General features: G+C 40.2%; 1 protein-coding gene across 1 annotated transcript; it reads left to right on the top strand.

The window, feature by feature from the left end:
* The first annotated feature begins 623 nt into the window (after nt 1-623).
* Nucleotides 624-20,192, top strand: cavin1a (caveolae associated protein 1a). The gene is made up of 2 exons (XM_044182793.1): nt 624-1,463; nt 16,444-20,192. Exons 1-2 carry the CDS (start codon nt 963-965, stop codon nt 17,200-17,202), a joined length of 1,260 nt encoding a protein of 419 aa, XP_044038728.1. The 5' UTR covers nt 624-962; the 3' UTR covers nt 17,203-20,192.
* Nucleotides 20,193-20,375: the final 183 nt, after the last annotated feature.

The raw sequence follows: 20,375 nt of genomic DNA, 5'->3' as shown, positions 1-20,375 counted from the left end.
TTTGTGACCACTAGAGGGCAGCAAACATGCATGATTCTAAATACACTCAGGTCAACTGTCATCTCCACCTAGCATCACACAGTGCTAATATCTTTATATATAGTCTATGGCTAATATCAGTAAAATTAGTATTAATATCAACATGAATACCTCTTTATAAGTATGGCTATTACTTGCTTAGCTTACAATAATTCCCTTTGTTTTTTTAAAATTTGTAAATAATTTTGTTTGATTTCTAGTAAATTAACTGTTAAACTTGCCATCTTCCGTACACAAGACACTGACACATGGAAGATCAACATGTCTTACTCTCTTTTACATGTAAAACTTTACTGCTTCTGTTTAATTTTGAATGTGTTTCTTTCCTTTAAAATTGACATTTGTCTAGCGATTTGACATAACCATGATTTCAGAGACTGTGAACTTTTGTCACATTTCACTGGTCTGAACTGATGTTTATGGTGGTACCACATCTCGCCGCTAGTGGCCCTCACCTTTCCCTGTTGGGGAGGAGTGTGTCATGTCTCCATAAGAGGTGGAGTCTGGAGATCTGCTGCCCTGTGGGGACAGAATGGGTGGAGCCCCAGCAACAGGGGGAGCCGGGGGCGGTGGCTGGGTGTAAGAAGGAAAAAGTTTGACTGGGTGGTTTCACAGGGAGCAGAAGCATTTGAGTCAGGGCACACATACCTCAGCTGTGAGAGGCCCTACTCCCCTTGGCTGGCTGGCATCCCAGAGCAGAGGCAGAGAGAGTCGTAGTGTGTGAGACCGAGGGTGAAGAGAAAGTTTAAGAGTAAAGTAGACTAGGAAGAGGCAAACAAGTGGTCCAGAAAGTTGTCTGAAAGAAAAGAGAGAGGATTAGGGACTGAGTTGTGTGCAGCGTAGCTCCTGCAGGTTGTTTTTCAGTAGTGTATTTTTATCTGTAGTGAGTGTGCAGGCGGTTTGTATTTTTGGAGTTGACAGCCATGGCGGATACAGGTGTCAAGAAGGAGCACGCAGTCCTAGAAGAAGTGCCTTATGATGATGACGAGGTAGCTCTGGTGAGTGCTGCCACCGAGCCAGCAGTAGATGACGATGATCCTGCTGAGGAGGTGGACCTGGTGCTGGCCACTGGCTCTGGAGGCAAGAGTGAAGCACAGATGAACGGGGTTATGGTTCTGTCTCTGCTAGACAAGATTATTGGGGTGGTAGACCAGATCCAGCACACCCAGAATGGGCTCGAGGCCCGGCAGGAGGCCATGGAGAAGTCAGTGTCAACCATCCAAGGGGAGCTGGCTAAGTTGTCCAAGAACCACATTGGCACAGCCAACACTGTCAACAAAATGCTGGAAAAGGTACGCAAGGTCAGCGTCAACGTCAAGACGGTGCGCAGCAACCTGGAGAAGCAGGCAGGCCAGATCAAGAAGCTGGAGAGCAACGAGAACGAGCTGCTCAAGAGACGCAACTTCAAAGTCCTCATCTACCAGGTGAAGCGGGGGGATAGTGAGGGCTGCAGTGTGTGTATGAGCTGCTTGTTTTATTATTTTTCATCACAGGGTGGACTAAGTAATTACAAACTGTTTGAGAATGTGGTGGTAATACTTCACATGTTGCTATTAATGTGAATTTGCTAAATTTGCACTCAGAGTACATGTTAGTCCCGAAAAGTGTGTTACATTCCCCACATCACAGATGGTAGGGAGTGTGAAATGCATCGGAAAAGCTATGAAACGATCAGAGCAACCTTTTGACATCATCTCACTAGAGAGAGTTAGTCACACTGTGGTACAAGTTGACCCTTGTTAGAGAAAATGAAAAGGGGCCGTAATAGTTTTCAGGATACAGGATGTTTGCCAAAGCTTCAGCTCTGTGGTTTCCATGACATAAATGTCTGAATCACTTTTTCCTAAAACTTAAATGAGGCTGTAATGTTTATGAAGAATCAGACACTGCGGTCCACTATTTAGAAGCTGTTGTATAATTTGTAGTCTTGCTCAGCGAAAGGTGGATTCCTCCTCTCACTCCAATACTAGTAGCTTTCATGGAAAAATGAAGGCAGATGGTGACCCCTCCCACTCCACAGGACTTCATGATTACCCAGTGAAACCATATATAAAGACTAGTGGGTGTAAATATGAATATAAGGCCTATAAACACTGGAATGAAAGGCTGCTTCAGACAGAACCAACACCCCACCTCTAATTGCTCAGAGGGCAGATAGTTGGCAGGCTGCTGCCATGTAAGATGAAGATGTAGTTTTTATTATTAAGATTTCTCAGAAGTGGGACACTGACTGCATTCATGGTGCACAAAAACCTGCGCTTAAATACCTGAAAACACAAGTGTGAGTACTGGGGCAGGGGCAGATTTATTTTAGGGAGCATGACATCTTCTACTCAGAGAAACAGTTGGGATCATGAACATCTTGGAAAGGGAATAGGTTTTTTTTTTTAAATTAAAAAAGGGGACACTATATGAATTCATATGTGAAAGTGGAGCGTTGATCGGTCTAACTGCTGTTGTGCAATTAAATTTTTTTAGCAGGACGTGCCGTCATGTCTGGCTGATAAACTCACAGCTTGCATCATGCACGCAGCACTTTAACTTTAGTTTATTTTGTGTGTAAAAGGGTCTCGCGCCCTTTGAACTGGAATTTGTCATTATACCACAAATCAAATGACAGCTCAAGAAAATGTCAGTGGTCGTTACCTTACGCACATCATAACCTCTGCAATATGCTAGCTGGAGAAGGGAGAAGATTTTCTTTTAAGACATTAGTAACAGAGAATCTGAGAGTGCAAAGACTCTTACTTCAAAGAGCTTACTTCAATATCTGTATTGGCAGGCAAACGTTTTCACACCCCCCTCCTGTGATGTCCACTGTGGGAGCAGGTTACACTATTGGCATTTAGCAGAAATCCAACCATAGATGCTAGGCCTTAATAAATTACTCTGCAAAGCAGGTGCCTCCTGCTGTTTGTGACCCTACGTGGTCTACAAGCGTTTTTACTGCATGTCTGTGAGCAATTGTCAGCACAGGACAGTTTACATAAAAGGGGAAAACAGTGTGCAAACAACTTTCACTATTTTATAAAGCTTAGGATTTTACCGTTTTTATTCCTAAGTTTTGATTGTGTTTCAGCAGACTTAAATCATTCTAAATAATTTCTTGTTGGTGTTATCTCACCTTTAATTCTCTTATCACAGTCAAAAACTTGGTCACTGTCATGTTTTCAAATTAGGTGTAGGAGCTGAAGCTTCCATGTTGCAGTAGCTGTTTCGGGCTCCCACGATCTATTTATTGCCAGAGGATGGCTGCACGGGTGTCCAGTTTAATTCACCGACAGATAGGCTGGTCCGATATTGGCAGCACTGCAAATCAACACTGGCTCTCAGTCAGGTTTCACCCCTTTCCACTGTCAGTTTGTGTTAATGTGTTAGAGTGGGATAAGTTTAGAATTAGGTTAAGGATGAGATCAGCGTTAGGCTTAGGAATGTTATGGTTAAGGTTACTGCAAACATCTGTGGAGTTAATATAAGTGGTGCAGTGTCCTCACAAGTATAGTAATACCAGCGTGTATTACTACTGTCAAAGTGTGTGTGTGTGTGTGTGGCCATTCCTCACCAGTATTGCCTTTCACCCACAGTGTTGATGTCAAGCGAAGCTATAATTTGAGCAAGACAAGTGAAACATTCACAGTGTTGCTTTTGCTGTGTAGGACCTTTTTCTCTGCTTTGTTAAAGTGATACCAGCGCAAACTGTAGGTGCCGTATTTTTCTCTACTGTCACTCTGCCTGTGCACTCTGAGAATAGCCACATACTTCACAATTTCTAGCATGGAAAGACTTTGACAGTGATGCTTATAATTAAACCTGCAACGATGCTAGCACGCAGGATCCCCCGGCAACAGCAGGGCGGGGCGATGAAGACATGTTAATGTACCAAATGTACATTACATGTCAGCAGTGGTGGAAGAAGTATTCAGATCTTTAAGTAAAAGTAGCAATACCACAGTGTAGAAATACTCATAAGTAAAAGTCCTGCATTAGTATAAGTACAGAAGTATTAGCATTAAAATACACTTAAAGTACCAAAAGTAAAAGTACTGATTATGCAGAATGGCCCATTTTAAAATAATATACATTACTGGATCACAATTATTGATGTAGCAGTTTGTAAGCATCACTAATGTTTCAGCTGGTAACAGTTGAGCTGATTTGAACTAATTTATATACTGCCTGGAAGCTTAATTTATAACAGTACATTTTGCACCGCCATGTATTAATTGCCTGAATCTGCAAATAACTAGTGACTAAAGCTGTCAGATATATGTAGTGGAGTGTGGACTACAAGTATAAAGTAGCATACAATGGAAATACTCAAGGAAATACTCAAAATTCTGCAGTACTTGAATAAATGTACTTAGTTACATTTGACTACTGCATCTCAGATATGCACCACAACAAACAATGGTGTTACCATGGTTTCTCATGAGACTGAAATGTGAACCAGCCTCACCGTGGTCACTCTTGAGCAAAGAAAATCCTCATTAGAACCACATATGTGCTACTTTACTTTAGTTACAGGATTGCACTTTATATTTTGGGAGTTTAGAATTAAACACGTGTGTTAGGGACAACTGTTGCACATTTCCTTCCTCATTAGGTGGTGTCTTTCTGGAGTCGGGAGGCTGGGGTTTTAGGACAAACCCCTTACTGTAAGCCGCCTTGCAGCAGCTGAGGGTCTTCCTGCTACACAACCAGCCTGTCATCAGAGCTCTAAGGAAAGCAAATGGCCAGTGCTCCAGTGGAGCCCTGCTTTCAAGCCCTCCATGTGTTTCTCTGCTCTGACCATGTTGCATCTAATATTACTGCCTTTTATAGACCGATTGTCTTTCCAGGAGCAACATAATCATTCTAAATGAGTCCAAGTTTATTTCCTTATTTCCCGTTGGTCACATATTGCTAGGCATTTGAATATTTTATCCCAGCCTCGGCAGTCTAATTTCCTGTTTTCTAATAGCAATAGCTGTCAGGAAATACACTTACAACAGCAAAATTCTGATTAAACGGTTTATAAATAATGTTGTGGCTTTCTCATTGAAGCCTCATGATGGTTGTAATTCAATGATTGTCAATGTCCCTCTAGAGGCCTTTCTGTTTCTGTAGCAATTCCATATTCAAGCATTAAGGAAGTAGTGCTTGTCTTGTTGAACAGCTAAAAGGTGTTAGCCTCTGTTGCTTTAGCTCTCATGTAGTTCTGTTAGCATAACTAAAGTGAACCAGCTGATCAGAGATGGAGCAATTATTACCTGGAAACCAATCGTACTTAAAAATCAGTGCTCTGCCATCAGTCACAATGCAACTCCATCCCTGACAGTTCCATTGGAGATGCAGGTGTGTTATGCTAGTAGCAGCTAATGTAGCCTCGAGCCACTAACCTCAAGCAGAGATGAGGAGCTACAGAGGTCTGCTAAACTCTTCTTTCTAACTCCACACCCCCAGATTTTTTTTCATTCTCAAACTTGTAATCCCTGACTGCGCTGACTTGAAGTGACATTACATAGGGCAATGCATCGCATTTCATGCAGCTCCCTCATATGCAGTTGTACTTCCCAAGATGTGTAAAATTGGTGGAGTTCCCCTTTAAATGTCCCAATTCTGTGGATTTACATACTTGTTACTACTGTAACCATAGCTAAACAACATGGTGATGTCCATGTGATACAAGTATTAGTGTGAGTACTCCTTTTAGTTAGTTTCATAAGGGTAACTGATTAGGCACTTTAAACTGTGACTCAGCCAATGAGAACGGCGGGTCACGTGTGTTTTATAATGCGCATTATCTATTTAATTATGTGGATTAATCCACTTTATGCAATGTGATAGTGTTGTCCATCAGAGTGTGAGACAGTATTGCTGGGTGTCTGGAATCAGGGTGTGTTTGGCTGCAGCTCAAGGACAGTGATAGCCATGTGGTCAACTCTATCAGGGAGATGTAAGACTTCTCAGTTACAGTCTACTTATTCCACGCGAGCCTCACAGACCTTCCAGAGCTCAGATCGCAGCCAATAAGCATCGCCACCAGCCCCAGCCCACTTTTCTTTAATAGCTTTTAACCCTGCCCAGACTGTGAAATAACTCGATTCCACTTACTCCAGACATAGGGATCCAGCCATGGCTTTTGGCCACTTCAGCTTACTGAATCTTTGTTTTCAGGCATAAATCAGATTGCAGCCTCATTACAGAGAGGGTAGTTATGAAGCACTTAGCCAACCCCTTGCAAGAGCAACCAAACTCGACCAGCAGCACTAAGTTAGTGTTGTGATTCATCCCGCTGGCATCTCTCTGCCTCTCCTGCCAATATGCCCACTTGTTCTCCTCCCTTCTTCTCAATTTCTCTCCCCTATCACACCCACTATCAACCTAGCCCATTCTACTCCAACTCAACGTCTAATCCAGAACCAAGGGCGCAGCTCATTCAGTATTTGCTACAGTACTTGTACACTATGTTGTTCTCTACCAGTCTCTCCTCTATGTCCTTTCCCTCCTGCTGTGCTGCTCTTCTCAGGCTAGTGGAAAGATATCTGGCAGGCTCCACATTTCACTGTTGCATGTCAATTACTATGTCGAGCCAGTTCTGAGTTCCAGTATGTGATGGCGTGTAAGCCTCTGCATGTAAAAAGTTGTCCAATAGTTAATGTTTGTGGGTTGCTTACTAGCAAGACTAATAAATTAAACATACTACAGGATGAACTATTATAAAAAGAAAATAATGTTTGGAAGTACAATAATTTCTGAGGACAGAGAGAACACTAATGAGACACAGTATAGCCTCAGAGTTGATGAGATAATTGATACCACCGGTGTCTGTACGCTACAGCCATGAACCCGTTAGCTCATTAGCACAAAGACTGGAAACTGGGGGAAACAGCTAGCCTGGGTCTGTCCAGAAGTAACAAATTCTGCCCACCAGCACCTCTAAATTAACCTAATAAACCTCTAATTAACACGTTATGTCCTGTTTGTTAATCCGCAAAAAAACAAAATGTAAAAATGACTCGTTGCTGGACTATTTCTTGGCCAGGCGCAGTCACTTCCTGGAATTTTGTTGTCAGCATGAGTTTTCCGGACAACGAGAGGAGACTACAGGAAGTTACTGCGCCCAGTCAAGAAATAGCAGATATCCGTAAAACGGCAAATTGTTTTTACACTTTGGTTTTTGTACGGATTAAACAAACAAGATATGGCGTGTTAATTAGTGAGCTTTAGAGGTGCTGGTCGTCAGATCTGTTGCCTTTGGACAGAGCCAGTCTAGCTGTTTCCAGTCTTTGTGTTAAGCTGAGCTAGTGGTAACATATTTTCCGCACAGATGTGAGAGAGGTATTGATCTTCTCATCTAACTCTCGGCAAGAAAGCCAAAAAGTCCCTATCTTGCTCTTTCTTCCACTCTCTCTCTGTGTGTGCGTTCTTTTTTCAGGGTTAACTAATCAAAAAATTTTGATAAAAACTTCTATTACAAAAAAAACATTATCCTTGCTTTAAAAACCCTTCTGTCTTTGATGTGAAAAATGAGCGTCTTCTGAAAACAGGAGTGTTCCCGGCCAGTATCCTGTACTATTGTTCACCTTGTTTTTACTGTTTTATTCACATACAGTACATTTGCTCTCTGCAGTGTGTCTGAGATATAAGCGGTGGATTTGCTGATCGTATTACTGTAGCCTTTCCTGTGCTCCTGTCATTAGGATATACAGTTTGTACAGCAGAAAGAGGATCCCTGCTATTTCAACACATGGAAATACATGTCTACATATTGTTATTATCGTCTATAATTAGATCTGTCCGTCTAATATGGTTTCTTGGTTGTATAATGAGTGGACTGCTTATTGTGCTTTAAAACACCAAAAACCAGTGGTGCTAGTGTGTGTAGATATGTGCATACATCTGCATGTGTTGCAGTGTGTATGTTTGCGAGCCACTAGAGGACACTTCGAGTTGTTCCTATTAAAATAACTTCATTTCATGTGTCCTGATGCCTGATCTCAGGGTCCAGCTGCCTTCTTGTCTCACCAAACATCCCCATCCCACAGCAGCAGACAGGATTTATGAGCTGAGAGACCGATCAGGTCACCCCTCGATTTCAGCAGTTGTAGTTGTCATCCAGCGTCTTGGCCGGCTAACAGAAATGTGTCCTCATACCGCATCACAACTCGGTGGAAGCTGCCGATACCCTCCGTGCTGTTTATTCCAAGATTTGTAGGCACACCCTTCATCTACGAGCCCACAGCCAAAATAAAAAGTTGGCCAAATTATCTGAGTTGGTATATTAAAGGAAACAGCTATGTTGCTTTTGATTATAAATACACCAGCAGCAATGCAATGGAATGATGTAGTGTCCTGTTTCATTGAGTGCGTCTGAATTTAGCAGTCAGCAGCACCAATTGATTGATTAATTGCATTATATCTGTGTTGTGGGCTTATTTCCAGATAAATGGACAGACACTTTAAATACCAATATTGGTGAAGGATAAACTTGGGAAAATAAAAGCAAAATTACCTGCAAATCTAGGTACCACTAGAGGCGGCCTTTTAAAGTATTGCTTTATTTTAGTAATGCAAAACATTACTGTTAAAGCAGCATCTTTACATTCACTATTAATATAAGTTAACTGTTTTCACTGTAAGTTAAAAGGTTGCATGTGAAAGTAAAGTCTGATATGTGCAGTCAGGTTACCCTGGTGGTATATTTCCCTGCTGCTGTGGCAGCTCGCTTCTTGTGACTGGTATGCGAGTTATAGGCTGTCACTGAGAGCGTGCCAGGTTTTGGGTACCCTTGGGATTAGACTTTGCATGCGCATGGATGTTTAGGAAGATTGATCTATAAATAAAAGAAATCGTACTTAAATTATGTTATCAGTGTAAGAACCAAACTTTGAAGGTGGAATTTTGTCCTTATTTCATCCCTATTTTAGGCTTATTTTCTCACAGAAATACACAATTTTCTATATAGGGTACAACACACATTTTCTCAAGGAAGGAAAGTATTCATCCAATGTTTTGGAATATATTGTTAGCATTTCAGCTAAATACGATATTTGATCCGTTGAATTAACAAGTAAATATCTTTGTGCATGTTAATACCAAGACAGCTCAGTGGCTCATGTTAGATTAAAAAAAGTTACCCACCTTATCAACAAACACAGAATAAAAGGTCAGTTTTTCCATCTATAATTACCCAGTCACACTATTTTGTATCACACAAACAATAGCTCAATTCAGAACAAAGCAGTGTGGGCGATTTGCTGGTTGCCTTGCCTGTCCTACCCCCAGGTGTTATTAGGCAGGAGTTATTGCTCATTAATCATTATATTGGCCTAAAGTGATTCAGTAGTCATATTTTCCTAAAGTTGGGCCCAGTACTGCATTCATGTTGGGAGCCTATTCATACCCTCACTTGATCCACACATCACATTATCCTGTAAAGTGGTAATTTGTGTTTTGCACAGAAAAGATAAGGATACTATGAATAATTGCAACACACTGTTTCACTTAAGTAAAAGATTTAAATAATAAAAAATCTTCATGCTCACTGCAGCGGGACCTGCAAATTAATTTGTGCCTAAACTAGTTCCAATCTTCCAAGCACATGAGTGGAAAATTTTAACTGAGACTTGTTAATTTTGGCTGAAACTGTACTTACTGTACCCCTTTAGTGTTGATGTGGATGGCACTATTAGAGAGAAAGGGATAGTTATATAACATATTCCAGCACTGTAGCTGCCAGTTCACACAGAGGCGTAAATGGAAAAGCAAATTTTCTATCCTTGCATGGGACAAACCCTGGGATTCCAGTGGTTTCAGAGTCATGGATGTGGGAAGGCTGAGCCATGGAAAAGGGTTTTCCCTTTCAGGTCCCTGTGTGTGAAATCACAAATCACTTTGACAGAAAAACCAAGGAACTCCCTTCCTGTGGTGAGCACTGTAACGTGACATCGCCATGTTGACTATGTGGTACACAGAGCCCCTCTCTTTGAATGAATTTGTCTATAGAAAGACCGGGATTGGTTGTTATTTCCATTACCCACAGGACACTTAAACATGGCACCATCAGAATAGGTTGTTCTAAAAGGGATAAGAGAGCTTCATGAAACACAATTTGCATTGGGCAAATCTGAGTCACCCCAAAATACCTGAGGTAGTAGGCGGCTGGACCAGTCATCTGAATTGTTTGAGCCTTATTCAGGAGAGTGTGGGAGGTATCAATATTAATGACCAGAGCACATTAGCGTCCTTATTTTAGCCTCTGAGCACTCTTCAGGGATCAAAGCATTGCCATTCAGGCCTCTGCAGGGCTCTTACACGCGAACCTCCACCTCTGTTTCATGTCGATCTTTTGTTTGGCCTGCTTCCATCCTGGAGTGGCACAAGGGTCAGTGATACCACTCATTGTGGAAGTGCACAGCTGCAAGGGCTGGACAGGATCAGACAGCTGCTCCTGTGACTCACCAGAGAGGCCTTTCATCACTCTGCCTTAAAAGGAATGGTGTGTGGGGGTGGGTGGGTGTGTGTGTGCGTGCTTATCTACAAGCAAGCAAGTTGCTAAATGTCTGCATGCATGTAAGTGGATCAGGATCGTGAATGTTAATGAGCATGGATTCGTCATCTAAACAAGTCAACCTTGCTACTCTTCCTAACCACTCAGGTATTGATAAACAGAAATATCTGTAAAAAATAAATATATTATATATACTCTAAATTCAAGAAAGGAAGTCATTTATCTAAACAAAAAAACAATGTATGCAATCAGAATATATTCCTTGTTTGGATTTGCTTGGATAATGCTTGGCATTATGTTACTAATAGGATCACTATTGAAATAAATACAGAATATTTATTATAAATGCAGATTTTCTTTTTATATAATGCATAATATAATAATAATATAACATGGTCATTTTTGATTGCATAAAACGTGTGTAATCAAAAACCCCTTTTTTTAACAGGCAGTCTGGCTTCTAATAATCCTTCAGAAATGACACAGCCATTTAATTATTTTATTAATGCTACTTATTAATGACATCAGTGCAGGTGACAACATATTTAAATAACTAAGCAAGAATGTTGGACCAGGTGGATTAGTGAAAGTGTTGTAACAGCAGAGAGAGACGGAGAAGGCGATGGAGAAAGGTAGACGGCAGTGGCTTTTGTCACAGCTGCTGTGATCTCTGTATAGTGCTGATTGAGAACACTGTTTGCTCTGTTGTCCATGGTAACAGTCAGTGATTAAATTATCCCTCGAGACCTTGTATGAGTCAGACAGAGAACATTTTGTCTCTGATAATATTTAGACCATGAAAAAGCATTGCGGTTGTTATATGAACACCTTATATTCAAGGAATGTTTTTAGGATTACATCATTTTCACCATAGGTTGAGAAAATTATGGTCTAATCTTTTATAATACCCAATTTGTCAAAGCAGAAGGCAGAACTTCTTGTCCTGCTTCATGTCTGTTTTAACATTACTGTGTCACTTGCTTTTCCTCGATAGGTCTTAGCTGTTTACCAAAATCTTTCCCCTCAGTCTGCTGGGACTTTTTAATTGTATCTCCTGTGTTGTGCAGCCTCTGAGAAACAGCTCAGACAGTTGTTGGCTTGTACGAGCAAGTAAAACACTCATACACACACTCAGAGAGAGTTCCCACTCTTTCTAGCCAACTTTTCCATGAGGAATTATTTACGACACTCTTGGATAAAAGAAACATTAGCAACAGACCTCCATCTTTTTGAGGAGAGCATATCAACACTCAGTCACCATTCCCCTGGCACCTGTCAGTAAACACACACACACACACACACACACACACACACACACACACACAGAGTGCTGAATTTTCCGTTGCTGGTAAATGGGAGGAGAGAGGACGGTAACACAGGGACACTAATGGACTTACCATCTTCTTCCTCAAGCTCCTGGTCTCTTGCATTGTAATCAGTGAGGGAAACCCAAACAGGGTTTGCTGATATTATCACAATTTCCACAGATACAGTGGGCTGAGTCAAGTTTTAAGAATGTAAACAACAAAATGTTCCAACATGCAATGTCACTGTTTTTCCATATGGGTTCTCACGAGCCTTGAAAGCCTAATCAAAGATTGAAACATTTTAAAAATGTGTCTAAAATAGAACACCCAAATTCATCATTATGCTCTCTATTAGAGCTGGACCGATAAATTGGCCAGGCCAATATTAGCTTATTGCCGATATATTTCAGTGTACATGTCAGCCCATAAGTAACTAAAAAATGCAGTAAAGTTTGAGGTAATTTAGAAACTGTGTCTCCATTACATAGTTTGTCTACCAGAGAGCCCCGACAAGTTGATTTTCAGACAGTAAAATGTTTTGCTCAGTATGTATCTTGGCCAAAAGATACATTTGGTGGACCCATAAAGCCAATCCACCAAATAAGACCTTTAAAGTCATTTAATCCATGAGCAAGTACTGTGTGGAAATCCTTCGCCATATGTAGTGTGTTTTGTTTTCCATCACTTTCAAGGTTTAAGTCAGAAGAGTTTGGCTGTTCCCAGAAACAATGTTAGTAAGTTGGGCAGTGATGATCTTGATCAAACAGTACATGCTTTATGAAGTATGGAGCTGACATGGTCCTGGACCATGTTGTAATTTACCTGTTTTGTATGACCTTAGCTGTTCCCAGGATGCCGTGCACTGCTGTTTTTCCATTGGCTGCAGAAGCTTCCTGTTCAGGCATTAGAGCTGCTACTTCTTATGAAAAGTGTTCACAGTTTGACTTCATGAAAAAATCTGTGCATTTCTGTGTGTGATGGTGGGTGTGCACATGTCAACATGAATACTCATACTCATCCATAGTTATGCATTTGTATCTGTGTATTATACACAAAGGTTGTCTTTCCTAAGGGCTGTTTTCTTCAGGAACACAAGAGATGCACTGATATATATATATATATATATATATATATATATATATATATATATATATATATTCAATTTTAGCCCACCAGCCAAACTCTCTCCACAGCAGCAAGCACGTTTTGCCAGGGACATATGAGGTCACCTGAACAGCTTTTTATGTACTTTGTCACTGTGAGTACACGTTTACTGTGTGTGGGTTTATCTTCAAATCCCATATAAAAATCTGGTCACGTTTTAGGACTTTGCGTATTTATCCTATTCAGTTTTGTCCACCATATTACATCATTCTGACAGAATCTATGGAAATATGTCGTGGGAGGGTTATGTACTCGTGCATTCAAAAATATCTCTCATTAATGTTATTATAGCAGCTCAGCCTCATTTTTCTCTGTGTGGATGTCTGCAAAGCAGGTGCAGTATTTATTTTAGTTGAATTGTAATACACTCACAACTGAGAACCTCATGTTGGTATATTGTTGTAGAAATGTCAGCTGTTCCAACTAAACTTCACCACCCACCAGAGACAACATGAGCAGGTGGTTGCCATGGTGACAGAGTGCAGTGTTTATCTGTTGCTGTGCAGGGGGCGGGTGTTGTGTGGCAGGGGGTGTCGGCAGGACTGAACCCTGCAGTGGCCGGGAGCCAGAGAATGGTAGATGGAATCCAGAGAGAGGGAAAGGCCAGCCCAAAATAAACCCATACAGAGCGAGACCCACACCATACACGGCACAAGATAAGGAGGCAATGTCCATTTTATGAGGATCGTATGGCAATATTTGGACTGCACATGATCTAACAGGTGTTTTTTTTTCTTTCAGAAGTTCAATATCAGTATTGAAATCCAATTTTACTATAAATATTGCAAGTTACTAATGACATAACACTACAAAACCCACCTTCACAAGTATGAGTTTCCAGACTCTTGTCGACATGCCTTAATCCTTTTTCAAGAAAATCTCATAACAGGTGAAGCTACATTGGCTACAACATTTAACTGGCAAATTTTTTCCCAAAAAATTTAATTTATATTTTTATATTTCTTCACACTCCAAGTCTTGACATCCTTCAAACATGCTACCTCCTCATGTGTTAGCTCTCTTTTCCTGTGCTCTACTCTATTCTATGAGTAATGTGTATCTGATCTACCTCTGATGTCCTGCTCATCAGGATGCTGTGTTGCAGAACATTTCTCTATGAAGTGAGTTGCCACATTTCAGGGACCACATTTTTCATTAAAATGCAATACATGCAGGCTAAAGGGGATGTAGTCCTTGTTGCTTGAGTCACATGAGATGAGAGAAGAGGAGGAAAATACAACCATAGAGAATAGAACCAGCAATGATTTAATCTGAAGTGACAGCTAGGCGGGGAAAGAGTGATTACGCTTCAAATGAGATTGGATGATGAAGATGCTCGCTTGTGTCAGAAGTGATGTATAATTTGAATCTGTTGACATGATGATGATGGTGATTAATTTGACAAGTTATTTCTGTTTGTTTTTACATTATTCTCGATGAATAGGCGTGGTGGAGAAGATAAACAGACATCTGCTATCAATAAGCAGTTTGAGCCATTTCTGTGGGAGATTCAGTCTGTGTGGTAACAGGCTGAAAATAACCACATTTCTTGACCTCATCGCTCCACTGGGTCAATATTGAACAAAACTGAGGAGACTTTTTTTGAATTCATATTCAGCACAAACATGTCAAACCAAATGGTGAAGACACAGACATCAATCAAAAGATGCTTATATTTTGTTTATTTTTTATTTGAGGTTATTTGCATAAAAGATCTGCTAACCCTTAAAGATTTTAGCCTAAAATTTTACATTGCATGAAAGTTGAAATGCTGTATTTCTGTAAATAAAAATAAAAACACAAATTCTTGAATTCTTAAAATCTCCCTTGGTATACTGTATGAAATGTCACAGTTTAAAGAAATTAAAATTGACTATCAGCAGCATCAATACAAAATATCAATCATGGGCCTTAAACATGCAAAAATACTATTGTGCTCCTTTTCAACAGCGACTCAAAACAGCATTAATATGGGTGGTATTTGTGTTTAGTATACTTAAAATGAAATAAAAATCTGCCTGCAATGGCAATTTCAGTTGTTAAAGTACAAGGCTGGAAAAACAAAAATCAAACAGAAAACCTCTGTGTGTGTTCAAACAATATTTTAAATGTAATCATTTTTCTGTATACAGTGCTATGTACCTATCAATTTTGGCCTTCATAAAACCCTCACTGATCTAACTCTAGTTCATATGATGGTACAGCCATCTGCGGTGGGAAGGCCATGGTGATTTAATCTCATATTTCTATTAAAATGTATATATTATTATATAATGTAACAAAACTGAGTGTATCTCCAAAGATAGATAAGATGATGATGATAGTGCAAGGATTAAATATAAAGAGAAGCAGTGAGGTGTGGCAATGAGGTGCAGCAGGCTGGGACCTCTGATCTGGCATTACAGCAGTATAGTTTGTTGTTTGAACAAGTGATGTCACGAAATAAAGACATGCCTTTTCTTCATGGAGTCATTTAAAACCCTCTAGTAATTCTGTGTGCATTGTGGAACTGTAGACCTTTTTTCCCAAGTGGAAAAGTGAAAGACTACAGAAGAAATGTAGACGTAAACCTGGGACAATTGGTTTTACAACTATTTTTCTGTATTGCTGTATGTAGAAGAGATAGTGGGGCCCTACTTCTAGGTTTACACATTGATATTTTTTGAGCAGATGGGAAATTGCTGTGCTGTACAGTCATATGGTTAAACTGAAACTGCACTAACCAAGCATTTCCAGTGAAGTGAAACGAGCATTATAAAATTTCCAATTTCTGGATAATCTATTGTTTTTTCAAACATTTTTTACCTGTAAAATCACCTCAAGGTCTTTATGTACTTCTGGTTTGATTGAAAATTAGGTATTTTAAGTCAAAAAGACAATGTGTGTGTTTAGGTTTTTACAAAGAAATGATGGCAGGAAATAAACCTGTGGTTAGATGTAACAGCTTGTTGGCTTTAGTTTCAATATGACTGTGGAGCTTCTTTTAAGCCCCATAGTTTTATTATTTCAGAGATGTGGTTTACAATACATATGACCACACCAGCCTATGTTCTTATATTTCTAAGACTTGAAGAGTAAAAAAATTGGGTACAGCCATGTTGTCAGTTGATTGATACCACTAGATGGCACTCTACACTAGATACAAGCAGTGAAATGTTGAATGTGTAGATGACAATCTGTGAAGTATCATGCTCATATTTTCACCTAAAGGCCATTAACTTCACTTTCTCAGGCTGATAATTTTCACATGACATATTAAATTAAATTCCATAATTTACATTAATCATATAATACAATCATTGTAGCACCATGTCTGCTAATATTGTACTAAATGTCAAATTGAAAATGTTATTCAATTCACACATGGTCATCCTTTAATATAATGCTGCTGTAGCTTAATAGTCTTCTGTTTTTCTTATTGTTCCTATTTTGCTCCCTCAGGACCAAGTGAAGCCGCCAAAGACATCCAAACCCAAGACAGCAGCGACAGTGGCTGAAGGTAAAGCCGTGGAGGGCCTTGAGCAGATACCTGAGGAGGGACTCCCAGACAATCTCAATTCAGATGAGGAGGTGGAGATTGAGGAGATTGTCGAGGAGTCTCGTACCAAGCGCCTCCAACGTACCACCAAGCAGCAAGTGGACAACATAAAGAAAGCCTTCTCCAAAGAGAAAATGGAGAAGACTAAGCTAAAGACCAAGGAGAACTTGGAGAAGACCAAGCAGAGAACCCGCGAGAACTTGGAGAAGACAAGACAGAGAACCCGTGACAACCTGGAGAAAACCAAGCACAGCCTGGAGAAGAAGATGGGAAAGCTCGGGACCCGCATGACCCCCAACCAGGAACGCAGGGTGAAGATGAAGAGCTCCAAAGATAAGATGAAGAAGTCCCTTACCCCTGACCACACGATCTATGCTCGCTCCAAGACCACTGTGTACCGCGTGCCCCCCTTCACCTTCCATGTTAAGAAGATTCGAGAAGGAGAGGCAGAGGTGGTGCAGAACACAGAGATGGTGGAGGTGACCGAGGCCGAGGGCCAGCCAGGGGGAGAGGAGAATGGGTTGGGTGTGCACGTGGAGGTGGAGGAAGGGGAGCTGGTGAGTGTAGACAGCCCAGAGATGGAGGCTCTGTTGGAGGTGACTGAGGACTCTCAGCTGGTCAGGGTGGAGCCAGACCACCTAAAGAAGACCCAAAGCGAATAGAGCGTCCCAGCTCTGCAGGGCTTTGAAGGGAGAGATAAAAGGATGAAGAGGGGAACAGAGTCTTGATGAATGAGTGTAATCACAAGGACACAATAGTAGTCATAGGGACTTTCTAGACATGATCACAATCGAAGACATCTTATTTGTTTTCTGTTCTCTTTTTATTACACCCAACAGGGATGACTTTCATATTTGCTCCTCTTTAGCATACAAATAAGAAAAACAAAACAAAAACAAGGCTAGCTTTTGAAACATGCTACAGGCTGAATGTTTATCCTAGACTTGTGTGTTTAGGGTATTTGCTGTTTGTTGTTGGTTTGATAAATTGATAAATTGAGTGGCTAAAGAACAAAAGGTATAAATAGTCTTTGTTATTGAGATGTAATGTGTAATATAAAATTTGCCATGTATGATATGCACATTAATAGGTATGGTAACAGGAAGGTGTTGGCAGGATTTATGTTTTAATGGATGGTTTTAGTGATGTACTGTGCACATGTGAAACAAAACAAAAGAACAAGTAGACAAGCTTTAGGCCTACAGAAGAAATAAAGAACTGAGGAGATTAGATGAGTGGGAATGGACTTAAAAATCTCTTCCTCAACTAAAGAGTTTACAAAAACATTACCCCTGATATCGGTGTAGTCCCTCATTCGTCCAGGAGTGTTCTATCGTAGAAAAGGTTTCAGTCGTAGTCATCTGGACACTGTTTTCAGAATCAAGACGTTTCGGCTCCCATCCGAACCCAAAAATGGAACGGGAACTCCCTCATCACTGTTAAGTACCTGATTAGCATATGATTGGCGTGACCAAAGTGCTAATACACTGTGGTAAACTTTGGGCAGATTGAATCTCAGACCACCATTTCTGTTCAAAGAGGGGTTCTCTTTTTTCACAACAATGGCTTCCTTGACACCCCGTTCAAACCAACTCTTCTCTCTACTTAGAATCTTCACCTCGCTGTCTTCAAATGTGTGGTTTGTAGCTTTTAGATGCAAATGCACTGCGCTCTGCAATTCACATTTGAAGACAGCGAGGTGAGGTTCTAAGTAGAGAGAAGAGTTGGTTGCAGCCAGAAAACAATAGGCCTTATTACTGATTACTGGGCCATCCTGGAAACAATTAGGTCAGTTTCAGGTGAAACCAGCTAATCAACAGATACTCAGGTAGACTCCTTCCTGAGGGCAGGGCTTATGTAACACAGAGTAGTTTAAATTTCTGAGTTCCCATTCCATTTTTTCACAATTGAGAATGACTTCCGGATGGGAGCCGAAACGTCTTGATTCTGAAAACAGTGTCCAGATGACTATGACCGAAACCTTTTCTACGATAGCTGAAGTTACTGTTGTGAACTTGTGATCAATAAGATAAGGCAACAAGTCAGTATCCGGTATGTACATTTTTTTGTGCTTTGATTAAAAAAGATAGTGATAAAGGATCATGAAGCCTTAAAAGAATCAGTAGTCCACCACTGAGTTTGAAGTTATACTATATTGTGAGGGGAAATATTTCTCTCTACTCTATTGCTTAATGCGTCACTCATTCAAACTTTCAGCTATAACATAAGGAAATACTCAAAGCTGATATCAATGAAATTTAGTATGTAACCTTTGCTGTGGCGTATATTTACAATGCATGCTTGAAAACAAGGTTTGATCATCATTTACTGTAATGCTTTGATGTACAGTATATTCACCATGCTATATGTATTACATCTGGACACATACTCACCAACTTCCACATAGCACACTTCTGCACAGAGGAGAAGAAAAATGATTCTCTCACCATGGTCACAGCTCATCGCAGTACATTTTACTATTACATTTTTCCAAGGTAATTGCTACGTAACATGCGGAGATGCAAATGTCATCCTAAATGCAGTCAAAGTGAGACAAGTCAAGTTTTATGAATGCCGTGGCACTTTAATAAATGTCAGAACACCGTAACAGGATGATCCAGTCCACAAACGTTTTTGCAGACCAGGTGCAATCTTGTGTACTTCCTCTGAATTATAAAAGGAATGTCTGACCATAATTTATAAAATGAGGTTATTGTAAATTAGAGAAGACGATTGTGCAGGATTAGAGGAAGCTATGATAATTGGATTGTAATGAATCTGAGCCTGATGTAAATTGGCAATGGCAATGTTCAATCATTGCCATTATTTTGATCATGAACGGCAAGCAAACAGGGCTCCGGACAGGAAGAAGGTGAATGTACGGCTTCCATTTTAATCCCTTGAGAGCGTGTGTGATCTTCATATGGTGTAGGCATGCAGAAGCCCACTGTGTAGCATGGAACCATTAAAATAATCAATGGGCTGGGGAATGCAATTAAAGAGAGTGCTCCCTCTGAGCACTGAGCAGCACAGAGAACAGTGAGAAGGACAGAGAAAATGGATGTGTATCTGTCTTTGTGTTTGTGTGTGTGTGTGTGTGTGTGTGTGTGTGTGTGAGTGAGATTGTGAAGAGTAAATATGTGCATAGCATATATACCCACACTGACATTTTGGTGAAACTCCAAGTTTATGTCAGCATCAAGTGGAAATTTCGGAAAAGCGCAAAGAAATCATTACAGGCCTGTGAAATCACATATTATTATAGTAGTATCTTTTTATTGATCTTTTGCCAAAAACATCCCTAGTGCCTAGCACATCAAACATTGAAACACTTGTAAGATATTGGTCCCTTTTTAAAATTGTGTTTTTGACACCATGTATATTTTGCCTTGTTTTGAGCTACTGGTAATCAAAAAACTGAACCAGGCTGCCATAAGCGTGAGGTGGGTCAGAGCTTATAATAGTATAGGTCACAGCTTATATAGAAATATTTTGAAAAAAATATCAGTCACACTGCTGCAACACAATGTGTCACATAATTGCTCTTGGTGTTATTGATTCATACTCAAGTAATGAAGCTTTCCTTTTCTGTTGTGTTTAAGGCCTCTTTTGCCTGACCACTTAAATATAAATAAAAGCTTACTGAATAATATATGCTGCCTATTATTTTTATTTTCCGGAATTTTATGAACCTTTTATATACCTGATTACACTATTTGTGTCAGTTTATGTGTTTTATTTTATTTGTTCACCTACTATGAGAAGCGGCTTGGGTAGGGCATTGATGAAGAACACTGGTTTTATTAAACTCTTGATGACGTCGACACTGCCAGTA

The sequence above is a fragment of the Siniperca chuatsi genome, linkage group LG21 (assembly GCF_020085105.1).
Source record: "Siniperca chuatsi isolate FFG_IHB_CAS linkage group LG21, ASM2008510v1, whole genome shotgun sequence".
Taxonomy (NCBI): Eukaryota; Metazoa; Chordata; class Actinopteri; order Centrarchiformes; family Sinipercidae; genus Siniperca; species Siniperca chuatsi.
This window is presented reverse-complemented; position numbering and strand designations above follow the sequence as displayed.